We start from the raw sequence: 18,138 nt of genomic DNA on the forward strand, positions 1-18,138 counted from the left end.
TCCGAAAAACCTTAACACTTTCAACAGAATGTGGCTGCTGCCCACTGGTGTCCTGGGGGGACTATTGTTCCCAAAGAGCTCAATTCCAGCCATCTGTAGCATCCTAGCCAGGCAAGAGCTTCGACTGAGTCATGAACTGCCTCATTATTCCCTCCTGCTTTGCCTTACAGCACAGTCATCGGAACTTGGGATCAGCCCATCAATAGGGGTATTTTCAACAAACTTTACTACTCGGAAGGACTGAACATGTAAAACACAGTCATTAATGTATAAAGACTAAAGGAGTGGTGATAAAACAAATACTTCAGTAACAGGCTTAGAGATGAGGTCTATTTGGTTTATGTCATGCTTTCTGTGAGCAACTAAGTCCAACTGCCAGTAACAAAAGAACTGATGGATATCTGTGTATAATGTGGGGAACATGTAAAGAGAGAACACTCGTTTTGAGTATGCCATCACTGCTCTGCATTTCTTAGAAACATCTGGCACCAAGCTAGCTCCCCCAAGATTATTCGAGTTAAAGATGGCCCATTCAGACATGCAAGGTCAAATGTAACTGAGAACTTCCAGCAGAAAACACACAGTAAGCGTGGCATACTGTAATACAGCACTAAATATATTTGTACTAAATATATTTGTTCTACGGCACGGTGGTGCAGTGGGTAGCGCTGCTGCCTCGCAGTTAGGAGACCCGGGTTCATTTCACGGGTCCTCCCTGCGTGGAGTTTACATGTTCTCCCTGTGTCTGCGTGGGTTTCCTCTGGGTGCTCTGGTTTCCTCCCACGGTCCAAAGACGTGCAGGTTAGGTGCATTGGCGATCCTAAATTGTGCTTGGTGTGTGTGCACGCCCTGCGGTGGGCTGCCTTGCGCCCTGTGTTGGCTGGGATTGACCCCCGTGACCCTGTAGTTAGGATATAGCGGGTTGGATAATGGATGGATATTTTGTTCTATTAGCTATAAAAACAATACAGCTATACTCTATGTGGTGCTCAGACTATATGAATTAGCAACAGTGCAAATTTTGCTTAGTAAAAGCTGAGTCACATCTAAAGCTCTTTCTTTTTGAACATTAAGGGAATCTCCACAAGCCAGGGATATGTGCTGGCAATCAGAAGGTTGTTGGATCGAATCCCGTAAATGCAAAAGTGACTCCAGCAAGGCCCTTAACCTGCAATTGCTCTGTCCTGGGTATGACGATAATCTGCATCCTGCCTTGCAAGCAGGTCCTCCAACTTACAGGGAAAACCTGGGGATTGGTAGCAAGCTTGGTACTCCAGCCACTGTAAAAAAAACCTTACACTGTTCCTGTTTGGTGCCAAGGTGTCACCCGCTACATTTGCACCCAATCCAGCGCATACCCCCATCAAACAAAGCAAACTTTTGAACTGCCTGGGAGAATTAGAATTAGGATCGTAATAGTATAATTTATCAAGTATATTGTGCACTGATAAAAGAAAACATGAAGATGGATTTCTTAAAAATATATTTATTTGGTACATTTAAATAGAGTTTATGAATTCATATTTTGGCTGTACATTTTTTTATACATATGAAACATTATAAATTTCATTAAGTTCAACTTAACAAACAAAAAATACATTCACAATGCCACAAATAGTAAATCTTCTTAAGTAATTAAGAAAAGCTTCTATAAATTCCAACACTGTCAGTGAATAATTAAGATTACACATCCAATATAGAACAATCCTGAATTAGCAGAACTGTTAAAAGCGTAGATATGTAATGTGGACAATATTTTTGTTACCTTATTATATAATAACACAAATTGTTTTGTACATACTTTATATATTGCCTTTAGTGTTAAGGTTTTAAATGGCCCATTATAAATTAAGAGTTTGCATGTAAACACATTTTACCGGAAACTTGTGCAAATAACATAAAAAACACATCACACTGTTGTTAGAAAAAGACAAATGGAAAAAAACCAAACCTGAAATTACAGCTAACACTGCACCATCTACTCTTCCATTCCTGAACCCACTCTTTCTAGTAAGGGGATGCAAGGAGCTGAGGGCATCAGTCAGCAATGGATGGAACAGACACCCGTCTATCACAGGGTGCACAGCCCACTGGGACAGTTTAGAGTTGCTAGTTAAAAAATACAGGATACTGGTGGAAGCAGGAGTACCTGGGGAAATACGGTGTGAGCAGGAAAGTGAGACACAGACAGTGACTGAGGTGAGAATCAAACCCTGATGAGCAACACTAACCACTGGCACAATGTGCATCTTATACAAAAATAATAATAAAAAAAAAAAAAATTTGAATTTCTGATACATTTCTTAGCTTATAAAAACACAAACATAGGTAGTTAAATATGACAAATTTAATTCTACTAATTTAGCAAATAATAATTTTAAGGAACAATGAACATTACAGGGCTATTATTTTAATTTCACATCTTTAAGTGCCCAAGTGGCGTCAATAAAATACACTAACACTGTACCAACTTTTTCTAAAAAAAACAAAAATATCAAAGGTTTGTGAACAAAATTATATGTTCCGTATGTTCATTTCTAAGAGATTACAATATTGTATATATTAAACTGAATAAGTATAATTTTAACTTTAACTGACTACCCTTAAAACAAGAAGTTCTATTTAACTGGTTTGTTGTTGACAGTTTTCCTCAAAAAAATAGAGGAAAAGAAAGAAATATCATGGACATGGTGTTTTGCCTTAATTATAGTTTTAGTAAAATTATTTTTGATATCTCATTCCATACTTTAATCCTATTTAAGTTTAATTTTATATCTTGGAAATCAAAATGTAAACTTGGTTAGAACCTTATTCTTATGAAAACATTTAAATTTGCACCTTTAATTCAGTTTAATCATTGATTATGATCTTTGGATAAAGAAGTATTTACTTACAGATAATATTTTTCTAGAGAGAATGTTTTACACATTGCCTAATGAAGTAAATGTCACTTTACTGGAAAAACAGATAAAATGTATTTTGTAATGGCTGCTGACACTGCAATGTATTTTTAGGCTTAGAACAGTAAGTATAGCAGTGGTCCCATTCAAAGTTTGCTGGACTACATTCCACAAAATGTGGATACTATAATTGAAGAATTTGAGAAAAAAAATTAATTCTTCATTTACAGGATAAATTGTGAACATAATGTGATAGAGTATTTTTGGGTCCCTGCTCATGCTGTCCTAGACTATCTGTTCTCCATCACTGTCTCTCCCCAACAAAGAGCACTTGTCATATTTATTCTCTACTGAGTCTTTGTAGTTGGAAGCCAGAGATGCTTGTTTCGTATAATTTAATGTCAATAAATCATGTCTCCGGTCATCCATCCCAACATGCACACTGATCTCTGAAGGATTCAGGGATTTCATGCGACCTTGAGCACGAGCCTCATATTTCTCTTGGTCTGGCTTCTTGTAGCTAGAATTAAAAGAAAAAGAAAGACATGCATTATCCCATTTCTGTCAATCTTCTGTTTTTCTTATTTTACACTCTATGAAGGAAATTACAGCCAAAAGCCAGTTATATGTGTTTATTCTGCACACATACCCAACCTAGGACAAAGATGTTGTCTCTAACCAACAATGACAGTATGAAAACACAGTTACCGGAAACCATTTATAATCCACAGCTTTGCAACTTTTTTCCCCATTCAAATTGAATTCTATTAAAATTATCAAAACATAATACAATTTCGTAAAGCATTGACTGTTATAATCATAAAAAAAAAAAATATTTTAGCATAAGCCGCTCTAATTCTGGGAGTTCATAAGAAATTTGATGGTGTACTTCATGAGGTACAAATACATAATAGACAAGAATAGCTGTGTCATACATTTGAAATAGCAAAATGTGTGCCTCAGTTTAAATGTTTTAAGTCTAAATATTCTCAATTGTAATTGAAATTTGCCATTTTCATCCTCTGATAGATGATAGAGGGCTAGATTCCTAGTAAAGGATCAAAAAATAAAAATAACATCACATTCGTAATCACTGAACTTGAAATAGTCTAAAATGACATCTCACGTTATTGTGTTTGAAATTTGTCATTTTTATCTTTCTGAGAGTGGCTCTTAGGCGTCTAGGACCAGCAAAAACAATCTAATATCCAAATTATCATCATATTTGAAATCTGCAACCTCAAACTTTCATAAAATGATACTTCACGGACCTATATTGCCGATCTTCATTTTTTCAAATGTTTGTGAAATGCAGTAACTTTGACTCCTTGTATCCCATTAGTGGGTGAAGCCTAGTTTGTACCAGGCACAGCTTCAAGTCATTTTGCTCATTTTTGCTGCAGACACCTGTTAGTTTACTCTTTGCCATAAGGGTATAATGTCCTGCTCAAAATATGCTCCAAAATGCCCTAAAAATTAGGGATTTTGGGGTCTAAAAGGCCAAAAATAGAGGGAACCCCCAAAAGCCCAATATCTTGCATAACTAGATATCAAGATGAGCCAAATAATATATTATATGTGGGGGTTTTCCCATACTGGTGAGTCAGGAGGTGCTGGACAAAAAAACTGAAATGATTTCAAAGCGTTCTTAAGTAATCCTTATGAACACAATAAAAATTCAAAGAGAACTTGATTGAGATAACTGTTAAAATTACAAATACATTTAAACATTTAAATTAAAACAACATTTGAAAGATTGATCCCTTAAGATACGAATGCTTCTGTAATACTTAATAGAAATATCTAAGCATAAATAGCTACAGCTTATCTAAACACTCACATTTATATTTATAGTGGCCTAAATAATGTAATGACTGAGCAATATAAATTAATAATGGTTTAATTCTATCATGGTACATACACTTTGAGAAGTAAAGATGAAACCACAACTGAGACTGAAGAAGCTGCCATAGCTGCAGAACCCATCCAGGGCTGTAATATCAGGCCCACAGGTAAGAAAACACCTATAAATACCAAAAGAACACAAATCAAGCATGACATACTCTAACATAGTTAAAGACAAACAACAACAACAACTGGAGTCATCTTCATTGCTTTAGCATGTTCTCGTCTTTTTATTCCTTATTTTATTAGAACTGATCTGAAATAAACAAATGTCTTATATGCCCTAATTGCTAAAATAATTTAAAACCCACCTGTAAGTGTGTAGATAAACATTAACATTTTGTTATAAGAACACAAGTCAAGATCAAGACAAGATCAGACCTCACAACACATCCCAAAATAATGTCAGCAGGCTAAAACATCCCTGAAGTAGCACTGCCAGCTTGCAAGAGCAGAACCTGTTACATGCACTAAAACCTATAGCAATGGATAAAAAAACTAAAGTAAAACTCCACTATATTTGTTGTGCTCATTCAGCAATATTCAAATAAACGCTAACCTGGAATCTATATGAAGATTTGATTAGTTTTCACTTCAATGAACTGACAAACATCTTACACCTCACAGCTCCCGGATTCAAACATTGGGCAGTAGGAATGGAAACAGAACTGTACAATACACGATAAGCAAATAAGTCTGCATGTCTCTTTTCTTCAAAAATGCATGTCACGGTCCTTGTCCGATCAAAAAGTGTCACTGCTGTGGAAAACATCGTGCATTGTTTCTGTTTCAAAGAAGGCAGGCACAGAGACATGCAGTTGGATAAGTGAATAGTATACTGGATAATGGACTACCTGGCAAGTGGACTGTAGTTTATGAGACTCAAGGACTGGTTCTGATATGGATGTGAACAACACTGGAGCACCACAAGAAACAGTCCTGTTTCCTTTTCTCTGCACTCTGTACACCTTAAACTATACATAAAACACCAGGTCATGTCACTTGCAGACATTCACAGATGGGGTTTACTGATAAGGGGAATGACACAGAGGATAGGAGTCAGGTGGAGAACCTTTTTTCTTGGTGCAAAGAGAATTGTCAGCATCTTAATATCAGAAAAAACAAGAAACTGGTCATTGACTTTTGCCGCACCAAAGAGCCTCTATGTCTAGTCACTGTTCAAGAAGTGGATGTAAAGGTGGTCGACTCCTACAAGTATTTGAAGGTTCACATTAATGACAGGTTGGACTGGTTTTCTAGCACAGAGGAACTATATAAGAAAAAGCAGAGCAGGTTCTTATGAGACTCTGTTCTTTTAATGTGGAAAGTGACATCCTTCATATCTTCTAGAACTCGGTATTGGCTAGTCCAATTTTCTACTCTGTGGTGCGCTGGCCAGTAACATTACTTCAAGAGAGGGCCACCGAATCAACAATCTAATTTAAAGGCTAAGCTCAGTTACAGAATGCACTCTGAACCCCATGGAGGTGGCAGGAAATGAGAGAATTAAAACAAAACTACCATATATACTTTTGTGTAAGTTATCCCACGTTTAAGTCGGGGCTTGATTTTAACCTAGAATATCTGGTATTTTATAATGTAGATTGTATAAGTCGAATGTGGAGAACTCGCGCTATTGGTCCAAGAGATTATGATATGCTAATGCCCACATGAGAGAGTAACCACGGAGCACACTGCCTTTTTTTCCTCTCTGTATTGTGCCTACGTGACCACCCAAACTATTCCGAAGTGACGTTTGCACTGATTTGTGTTTTTTGTATCTAACACCCTCATACACCTTTATCTTAAGAGCATCCCTTATTTACGATGAAGCATTCGATCAGAAGAAAATATGAAGCTGTTTTTAAATTAAAAGCCGTTGAAGTGGCAAAAGAAATTGGTAACTGCACTGCTACAACAAAATTCAATGAATCTGAGAAACTGGTGCGAGATTGGTGGAAGCCAAGAAGATATATTAAGAAAAATACCTAAGACAAAGTGTGCTCTGCACACTGGCATTGCCTCATGGCAGGCATTGGAAAATCATATCACTGAATGGTTTTCTGAACAAAGACAGAATGGATATGTGATTACAAGGAATATGATAAGAACTGAAGCATTGAAATGGTCCAAAGAGCATCCGGATCAGTGCAATAATTTCAAAGCTTCTTCAGGATGGTGTACCTGGTTCATGAAGAGAAATGATTTAATGATATGTCAAAAAACTAAAATAGAAGAGAAACTGCCTGTTGATTTATAAGACAAGATATTAAAGTTTTCAGCAGTACATGATCAAGATGAGGAAACGATACAACTTTATTTCATCCCATATAGTGAATATGGACAAGACTCCTATGTGTTTCAATATGTTGGGCAACAGAACAGTGGACACTAAAGGCGTGAAACTGGTTCTGGTACAGAGTACAGGTCATGAGAAAACACAATTTTCAGTGGTGCTAGCGTGTTTAGGCGATGGAATGAAATTAACTCCAATGATGATATTTAGGAGGAAAACAAAACCAAAAATTAAGTTCCCTTCTGGAATCTATGTGCATGTTGACAAAAAAGGTTGGATGGACAAAAATGGGGTAAATTTATGGATTGAAAATGTGTGTAGAAAACGGCTGATTGGCATATTCAATAAAAGTTTGTTGGTATGGGACATGTTTCGCATTCATTTAACTGACAGAACAAAGTCACTATTAAAAGAAAATAAAACCATAGCAGCTGTAATACCTGGAGGACTAACTTCAGTTTTACAGCCATTAGACATCTCTCTCTCAACAAACCATTTAAAGACAATGTATGAGAAGAATGGAACAACTGGATGCCAGAAGGTGAAAAATCATACACAAAAAGTGGAACCATGCAAGCTCCATGAGTAGATACCTTGTGTCACTTTGTTCTAAATGTATGGTTGAAAGTTAGTGTTGAAACTGTAATAAAATCATTTAAACATGTGGAATTTCAAATGCAATGGACGGCACAGACGATGGCGCATTATGGGACAATGATGATGAGGAGGAACGCGAGCATGAATTAAATGACTGGGATCCTATGACAAAATGCTAAATAACGAGGATGAACCCGTTTTCAGAGAGGTTTCAATGTGAGAGGAGGAAGATTAAATAAAATACCTACTTGTAACTAGGTATTCTGTTGCAATTTCATTTGTTTAATAAAATAAATGTTATTTTTCATTTGTTTTGTAAAATAAAATTTATTTAAGATAAATATACCCATTTTTTGTAACATAACATTTTGATTTTATGAATTTATATTACCGTACCTATAATAAGAATCAACAGTTACCTAACCTATATCTACAACCATTCAAAATATGTAAGTGTTGTATTTTTGAATGGGCATATAAGTCGGGGTCTGATTTTATGATAGATTTTTCGGGTTTCAAGACCCGACTTATACGTGAATATATACGGTAAGTGCCATTATGAATAATGATACAGATCCCCTCTCTGACACACTAACAATGAGGACTTTCAGCAAATAAATTATTCAGTAGTAATGTGTCAAGAGATGCTACTGGGGCTCCTTTATACCAGTACTAGCAGAATACCAAGCATAGCGAGAAGTAGTGTGTTAAAGAAGTTATGAAAAAGAAAAGCAAACATTTTAAAAATAACGTAAGATGATTGTTAATGTAATTGTTTTGTCATTGATATGAGTGTTGTTGTCATATCTATCTATTTATATATATATATATATATATATATATATATATATATATATATATATATATATATATATATATATATATAGCAAAATACCTGACTGGCAACAGAGAAGTAAAAAGAAAAGGAAACATTTTAATAATAACGTAACATGATTGACAATGTAATTGTTTTGTCATTGTCATGAGTGTTGCTGGCATATATATATATATATATATATATATATATATATATATACACACATCTATACACATACATATATACAGTTATATATATATACATATACACACATACATATATATACATATATACACATACTGTATATATACACACACACACATATATACATACTGTATATACAACATATACATATCTACATATATACTGTATATACACATATATATACAAATCTACATATATATATCTACATATATATATATTAGGTGGGACTCGATTAAAAAATTAATCCAATTAATTAGAGGCTGTGTAAGAATTAATCTTGATTAATCGTATGTAATCGCACGTAAATTTGCCCCAAATCGCAAATGTTTTTTTTTATTTAAAACGGTTTTAGTGGGCGACAGAATCAAATAATAGACATGGACATGAATATTGTAAACTGAAGCTGTTTTAATTTCTGAAAAAAAAGCTTTTAAACTGCATTTGAATTCAAAACAGAAACAAAAATATCATCCCTGGTTAAAATTGGGCAGACTTAAAAATAAAGTGGTAGTTTAAGTACTTTAAGTACATTTTCAGAATAGTATTGTCTTTAAATAATAATAACCAAAATTTCAACATAAAGTGCAGTTTTCTTCTTAAAAAAATAAGTCAGAAACATAAAAGGTCATTTGACCAGCTTACTCTTTAAACTCTGAGTAACATTAGCCAAAATTATTTTGTACATTAGGCTAAAACAGTGTGATCATTGAACATTTTGTAATTAGATGTATTTAGAATTACTAACGGTCACAGAAGTCCAATGATCCCCAGTAAGAGACACAAAGTCCGCTTTCTGTAATGCATCTAATTTTGCTTGCTTTTCAGTGTGCACAAAACCATGCTTTTATCAAGGCTTCGCGGGTAGTCGAAATGATCAGTCGTAGGAACGCTTTATTCCGACTCTAACATTTTTGTAGCTGTGATGTGTGCATCAGTGTAATGGATGTACCAGGAAATCATGCATTGACAAAAGTTCCCGTTTGCTTGGAATTGAAAGTGTGATTAAATGCGTTATTTTTTAACGAGTTATGGAGTACATGCATCGAAGCTTCTCAGCTGTGCTTGTGCTAAGAAAGGGAAAATTTTAAAAATAACGTAACATGATTCTGCTAACCTAATATTTTTCATACGTCCCAAACCAAGGAGATGCTAAGGTAAAATTAATCAGGTAGCGCGTACATAGTCAGTACATCCCTCTCGGAATCAACCTCAATGTCGGCGTTAGAGGCTTAAGACTCTACAATTAGCCACAGCGTGTGGCTTGTCTATGCTAGAGTATGTATGTAGATCTGGGTATATATATACATTTATATATATATACCCGTACCGCAGTGGAGAAGTAGAAGTTATGAAAAAGAAAAGGGAACATTTTAAAAATAACGTAACATGATTGTCAATATACAGTAATTGTTTTGTGAGTGTTATTGAATGTTGCTGTCATCAAGGATTTGATTATCATTATTTCTTTCAATCAGGCTCGTATTTGTAGGATGTGTTCAAGTTACATTCCGTGTTTGTCAATCGCTGTAAAGATAAGAGGTTTCATTCATCGATTAGTTCCTTACTGCATCAATAAACAGCTCGTCTTCCTCTTTATCTGTGATGTGACAAACTGCATGCACGTTTTTTTACGCTGTCTTCCTTTAGCAGGACATTCACTTTTTCCACCGTGTGCTTTGTTTCCGCAGTAGCTGCACTTATGAATATGATTGTATGTATAAGACGCTTCATATTTTTTTGCTGCCTTCTCAATTGTGTAATTCGGTTTTTGTTCAGTACTCTTTGGAACTGTTGCTTTTTGTCTGCGCATTGCGTCAGTTCACGTGAGCCGCTTGGTGTTCTTGCATCGAAGGTTCCCAGCTGTACTGGTGCCATCTCGTAATGTCAGCTAAGACCCGGCACTTAAAAGTTTCTCTCGCAGTTTCAATGAGTTTGTGCCAAACACCACCCTGACCATCTCATCTTCCTCTGCATAAGCACAGTCCTTCACCCGTGAACGTTTACCGGCAGTGTTTGTATTGGATTGCCGCTGATGGACGGCCTTATATGGGCAGGCACTAAATTACAAACGCTAGTGGCAGCCTGTCTATGAACTTAATTTAATATAAACTTACGGTTCACGCCGTGCTTTGTTTCCGCAGTAGCTGTACTTATGAATATGCTTGTATGCATCATTTGCTTCATAATGTTTTTCTGCCTTCTCAATTGTGAAATGGCGTTTTGTGCTCATCGCTGTTTGGAGTTCTTCCTTGTTCTCTACGCACTTACGTAGGAGGCGGATGATGTCACACGAAACTCCGCCCCCACGGCCATCTCCAACTCAAGACTCCATTACATTATATGGGGAAAAATAGCTTCCAGTTATGACGCTTATGCGTAGAATTTCGAAATGAAACCTGCCCAACTTTTGTAAGTAAGCTGTAAGGAATAAGCCTGCCAAATTTCAGCCTTCTACCTACACGGGAAGTTGGAGAATTAGTGATGAGTCAGTGAGTGAGTGAGTGAGGGCTTTGCCTTTTATTAGTATAGATTAATACGTCTGCATAATGCATCACTGTCACTGTGACTGCCAAGTCAGAACTTTTCTTTCTATTTACAATTATTCCTTTATTAAAGTTTTCATTCATTTTTTTTTCCACCAGCACAAGTAATTGCATCATCCTAGGTCACTTCAGTCTTTATATTGTTTGCGGCTCTCCTGCTCTACCTTCAGATTTTCTCACTTTCACTTGGAGTCACTCAACTAGTTTAATCTCATATTTGCCACACACATAATCTTATTATATCTACACTCTGCCTCTGTCTTTACGAAAAAAACTAGTATATACATGTAGGATAGTGCAAACAAGTAACTGGTAGAGTACTTTTCTCAGGTGATCAATATGAACAAAATATCACCAGCATATTGCTCAAAACTCTACTTCTTTGATGCCTCAATTCTTTTCAGTTATGCCCATGTTAACGCTCTCCACATAACTCACCAACTTTTATTGATAATAGTTGGCATTCTCTCCAGTAAGCTGTACCTACTTGTCTTCTTAAGTCTTGCATCACTTGTACAATTGATACAAGGGTAACTTTTCTTCAATTCCAAATATTTCTTTCATGTTTAAAACTCTACACCTCTTGTTTATAACTCAACTTATTCAGCATCTGATATATTCAATATCTAAATTTTTTATCTTTTCAACTGGAGTTCAAGACTTACAACAACACTGACACTTCCTTTACCTGGTTTGTAAATTACCTCTTCCTTCAGACCTGAGCCACAGTACCAAACCGCAACACAGGTCTTTGATTTTCACCGTTTGCCTCATTAACCAGCTGACCAATGGGAAATCAAACCTACATTATGACATATCTATACTAATAAAAGGCAAAGCCCTCACTGACTCACTCACTCACTCACTCACTCACTCACTCACTGACTCATCACTAATTCTCCAACTTCCCGTGTGGGTGGAAGGCTGAAATTTGGCAGGTTCATTCCTTACATCTTCCTTACAAAAGTTGGGCAGGTTTTATATCGAAATTCTACGCGTAATGGTCATAACTGGAAGCTGTTTTTCTCCATTTACTGTAATGGAGATGAGCTTGAACGCCGTGGGGGCGGAGTTTCGTGTGACATCATCACGCCTCCCACGTAATCACGCAGTACATAGAAAACCAGGAAGACCTCCAAAAAGTGCTGAAGAAAACATGCATTATATAATTGAGAAGGCAGCGAAACAATAAGAAGCGAGAGAGTGACATATACAACCATATTCATGAGTTCTGCTACTGAAACAAAGCACGATGTAAACCTACACTTTAAATTAAGTTCATAGACAGGCTGCGCTGGCGTTTGTAATTTAGTGCCTGCCCATATAAGGCCGTCCGTCAGCGCAATCCAATAGCAAACTCCCACTAAATATTCACGGGTGAAGGACTGTGTTTATGGAGAGGAAGATGAGATGGTCAGGGTGGTGTTTGACACAAACTCAGTGAAACTGCGAGAGAAAGTTTTAAGTGCCAGGACTAAGGTAACATTAAATACAGCCATGGACATAGCACGAGATGGCACCAGCACAGCTGGGAACCTTCGATGCATGTACACCGAGGCTCACGGAACTGACGCAGTGCACAGATAAAAGCAACAGTTCCAAAGAGCTGAACAAAACCAATTACACAATTGAAAAGGCAGCAAAAATATGAAGCGCCTGATAAGCATATTCATAAATCCAGCTACTGCGGAAACAAAGCACACGGTGGAAAAAGTCAATGTCCCGCTAAAGGAAGACAGTGTAAAAAAACCGTGCATGCAGTGTGTCAGGTCTCGGATAAAGAAGAAGACGAGCTGTTTATTGATGCAGTAAGAAACGAATCGATGAATGAAACCTGTCATCTTTACAACGATTGACAAACACGGAATGTAACTTGAACACAACACATCCTACAAATACGAACCTGATTGAAAGAAATAATGATAATCAAATCCTTGATGACAGCAACACTCAGTAACACTCACAAAACAAATACTGTATATTGACAGTCATGTTACGCTATTTTTAAAATGTTCCCTTTTCTTTTCTAGCTTTTTAACACACTACTTCTCCGCTATGATACGCTGGTATATATATATATATATATATATATATATCCCGATCTACATACTCGAATAATGGATACTTTATTCGCCATCAATGATTGTTTTGGTAAAGCCATACTCAGTGTATTCATTAGATGAACGGTAAAAAAGTAAGAGCAGGCTGTAGTGCGCGTCAACTCTATCTGAATTGCGCGATCACATTTGAAAAATATATCTTTTCAAGTTCTATTTAGTCCATATTTGTCAAACTCAAGGGCCACGGGCCACATCCGCCCGAGAGATCATTTTATATACTGTATTATTGTTATTAATGGCCCGGTATATGAAGCGCTGGTAACACAATAAACTACAGATCCCATAATGCAGCGCTTCAGCTGCCTTGCCAACACTTACGCGTTAATCAAGTCTAGCTTATGATGCTGCAAGTTATTGCGGCTAGCTCACACGATGCTGAGAGAAAAGTTGATTCTGAAAATAGAGCCTTTAAAACCGATGGGAGGCTGAGTATATGTTTACTGAACCCGTGTGTCTCATTTGTGGAGCTAATGTGGCTGTAATTACAGAATTTAATCTAAGACGGCACTATGAGACAAAACATCAGGGTAACCTGAATGCAATGCAGAAGATACAGAAAGCAGAATAATTAAATAAGAATCTGACACTTCAGCGGACGTTTTACCGTGCACAATCACAAAGTGATTTCAAGTGAAGCTGCTTTTATGGGAGACACAAATGCAATTTGCCCCACTTTCCCTGTTGCCAAGTAATGTTAAACCAAGTCGTCACTACGGTGTTCCCAAATACGCACTTTGCTGATAAACTGAGCGCACTGAGTTTGCACGGCGCTTTGGTGACTTTGAAGAACAAAAAGTCCGTCTACATGCGGCTCGAACCTTGTGCATGTTTGGTAGCACATATCTGTGTGAGAAGCTCTTCTCAGTGATAAAGACTAACAAAACAGCACACAGGAGTCGCCTCACTGATGAGCACCTGCAATCCATCCTGAGAATCTCCACAACACAGAACCTCACACCAAACAGAAACGAACCTGTGGCCAAAAAAAGATGCCAGGCGTCCAGCTCTAAAATGACATATGAGCAAAGACAACTGAATGATTTGATTTGTTATTGCTGAAAGGAACACATTTTATTTATATTTCCAGGTTTTGTTATGCAGCATGTTCATATTTGAATTTGTATAATTTTGACAGGATATATTTTTATGGAGAGCAAAATCTTTTGGGATATTTAAAATCTAAGTTTATTTTTATATAAAATTACATAAGAGTAAAGAAATTTGAATGTTTGTTCTTTTAATGTTTACTTTATTTCTAACTTGTATAATTTAGACAGGATATATTTTTATGGAGAGCAAAATATTATAAGTTGTTTAAGGTTTGAGTTGATTTATTCAGGAATAATATTCCTGTCTGTTTTTACCATTCCTACCAAAGATATTTCTGTCGACTAAATAAAAATTCCTTCTATTTAAAATTTAAATAGAACTTGAACAAATACGATAGTTCATAATATCCACGCAGACTTGCACGTAAGAGCGGGTGTATCCGTTTTAACAAACAGCGTATTGCACTGATACGAAATAGCTGTGTGTGTATATATGTAGATATGTATGTATATGTATATATATGTTTATATATGTGTATATGTATAGATATGTATATATATATGTTTATGTGTGTGTGTGTGTGTAAATATATATATATATATATATAAATATATATATATATGACAACAACACTCATCACTCACAACAGTGACAAAACAATTACATTGACAATCATGTTACGTTATTTTCAAAATGTTTCCTTTTCTTTTTCATTGCTTCTTTAACACACTACTTCTCCGCTGCGAAGCGCGGGTATTTTGCTAGTTTATCAATATATGGTACCTCAAAACCATTACAGGGACTATGAAACATATCAACTACCTTTGAAATTTTCGCATTTTATTTGGGTTTTTTGACACTGCTTGACAGACTCATTAATGTCAAAGTGAAAATAGATCTCTGCAAAGTGGTCCAACTTATTTTGCAAACATAAAATATTTGATTGGTTAAGTATTAAGTGGATGAAACTTTGGCAGCCATGACAGCCTTGAGTCTGTGTGCATTGCACATCTGGACACATTCCTCTTTACAAAACTGCTCATGCTCTATCACGCTGCATACAGATCACAAGTGGACAGCTGTTTTCAAGACCGGCTACAACTTGTGTTCGACTGAGATCTGGACTATGACTTGACCATTTCAGAACATTAATATTGTTGTTTAAAGGTCACTCCTGTGTAGCTTTAGCTTTATGCTTGAGGTAATTTTCTTGCTGGAAAACAAATCCATAATGCAGGCATCTTGCTGGCTGCATCAGGTTTTTTATGCATTGGTTTTAACTTCTACACTCATAAGCCCTCCAGGACCTGCTTCAGAGAAGTATCCATAACAAAATGATGCTGTCACCACCATGCTTCATTGTGATGATGGTGCCAAACATGGTGTTTAGCTGAAGGACAAGAAGCTCAATTTTGGTCTCATCAAAACATTGAACCTTCCTTCAACTGACTTTAGAGTCTGTACTTTTTTTTTTTTAAACAGTGTCTTTCTCTTTCTCTGTTGGGACTACAGAAAAGTATATTCTTAAAAGTTGATGATTTACATATATTTAAAGAAAATCATCAGCATATATGAAAATAAGAATTATTTCCTAGTGCATGTTAGTATAGCAAGGGTTAAATCACAAAAAGGCTTGTGCCTGTATATTTTTTATTTTTCTTAGCAAGCTGGAAACCACCAATATTTCATCAGTCAAGGTCAAGTATACAGAGAGAGGCTGACAGGTAAGCCCCGCTTTTTTTCCAGGTGGCAAAAGTGATCTGAGGACTAGAAATAATGGTGGCAGGAACTGGACGGTTTCAAGATCGGGTGAGGGCCTGCCAGGTGACCATGATGGGTATGTTAGAATACTGTGCTCATTAGGCTGGGAAATATTGGTGGAATTAATTATAGGCAGGACCAAGGCAGCAGGATGCTGGGAGTCAAATAGGAGTGTCAAATGAGCTGAGTGAGGTAAACTTTTGACAAGGAGTGTAATAAATGTAAGGTAACCGAGTTGCTTTTTATCAAAGTCTTGTGATTTGAGTCTCATTGTGCATTGCACAATAAAGCTTTATTCTGCTGCCTGTCCTGAGACTTCAGGTGTCTTCTTTGGGTCAAGGGTGCCCCTCCTCCACTTTGACAGGACTTGTCCCTATCTGGAAAGGGAAAGGTGATCAACTGGATTGCTGCAACTACTAGGAAGATAACATTACTCTCGGTGCCGGGTAAGGTCCCTGTTAGGGTCATGCTCAATAGGATCCTGTACCGATTGGCTAGACAGAGGGAGTGAGATGAGAAAGATGTGCAGCAAGTTAGGGTAATAAAGGATAAAGATGAAAATGTATTCACAAGCGAGGAGAGGGTGTTGAGCAGATGGAAAGAGTACTTTAAGAGGCTGATGAATTAAGAGAACGAGAGAGAGAGAGAAGAGGTTGGATGATGTGGAGATAGTGAATCAGGAAGTGCAACGAATTAGCAAGGAGGAGGTAAGGAAAGCTATGAAGATGATGAAAAATGGAAGGGCCGTTGGTCCAGATGACATACCTGTGGAAGCATGGAGGTGTTTAGGAGAGATGGCAGTGGAGTTTTTAACCAGATTGTTTAATGGAATCTTGGAAAGTGAAAGGATGCCTGAGGAATGGAGAAGAAGTGTACTGGTGCCAATATTTAAGAATAAGGGGGATATGCAGGACTGCAGTTACCACAGGAGAATAGAACTGATGAGCCACAGCATGAAGTTATGGGAAAGAGTAGTGGAAGCTAGGTTAAGAATCGAGGTGATGATTAGTGAGCAGCAGTATAGTTTCATGCCAAGAAAGAGCACCACAGATGCAATGTTTGCTCTGAGGGTGTTGATGGGGAAGTATAGAGAAGGCCAGAAGGAGTTGCATTGCATCTTTGTGGACCAGGAGAAAGCATATGACAGGGTGCCTCGAGAGGAGTTGTGGTATTGTATGAGGAAGTCGGGAGTGGCAGAGAAGTATGTAAAAGTTGTACAGGATATGTACGAGGGAAGTGTGACCGTGGTGAGGTCTGCGGTAGGAGCGACGGATGCATTCAACGTGGAGGTGGGATTACATCAGGGATCAGCTCTGAGCCCCTTCATATTTGCAATGGTGATGAACAGCTTGACAGACGAGATTAGACAGGAGTCCCCATTGACTATGATGTTTGCTGATAACATTGTGATCTTTAGCAATAGTAGAGAGCAGGTTGAAGAGACCCTGAAGAGGTGGAGATATACTCTAGAGAGGAGAGGAATAAAGTTCAATAGGAACAAGACAGAATACATGTGTGTAAATGAGAGGGAGGTCAGTGGAAAGGTGAGGATACAAGGAGTAGAGCTGGCGAAGGTGGATGAGTTCAAATACTTGGGATCAACAGTACAGAGTAATGGGGATTGTGGAAGAGAGGTGAAAAAGAGAGTGCAGACTAGGTGGAATGGGTGGAAAAGAGTGTTAGGAGTGATTTGTGACAGATGGATATTAGCAAGAGTGAAAGGGAAGGTCTACAAGACGGTAGGGAGACCAGCTATGCTATATGGGTTGGAGACGGTGGCACTGACCAGAAAGCAGGAGACAGAGCTGGAGGTGGCAGAGTTAAAGATGCTAAGACTTGTATTGGGTGTGACAAGGATGGATAGGATTAGAAATGAGCACATTAGAGGGTCTGCTCAGGTTGGACAGTTGGGAGACAAAGTCAGAGAGGCGAGATTGCGTTGGTT

General features: G+C 37.2%; 1 protein-coding gene across 3 annotated transcripts in view; it reads right to left on the reverse strand.

Moving 5' to 3' along the window:
- Positions 1 to 1,503: 1,503 nt before the first annotated feature.
- atp7b (ATPase copper transporting beta) overlaps positions 1,504 to 18,138 on the reverse strand; it is a 146,849-nt gene continuing 130,214 nt past the window's right edge. For all 3 annotated transcript variants that reach the window (XM_039745225.1, XM_039745226.1, XM_039745224.1), the window contains 2 exons: positions 4,822 to 4,924; positions 1,504 to 3,420 (listed from right to left, as the gene is read on the reverse strand). In XM_039745225.1, the coding sequence (XP_039601159.1) occupies positions 3,186 to 3,420; positions 4,822 to 4,924 (338 nt within the window). In that variant the 3' untranslated portion in view covers positions 1,504 to 3,185. The remainder of the gene's footprint in view (positions 3,421 to 4,821; positions 4,925 to 18,138) is intronic.

This window comes from Polypterus senegalus, chromosome 2 (assembly GCF_016835505.1).
Source record: "Polypterus senegalus isolate Bchr_013 chromosome 2, ASM1683550v1, whole genome shotgun sequence".
Taxonomy (NCBI): Eukaryota; Metazoa; Chordata; class Cladistia; order Polypteriformes; family Polypteridae; genus Polypterus; species Polypterus senegalus.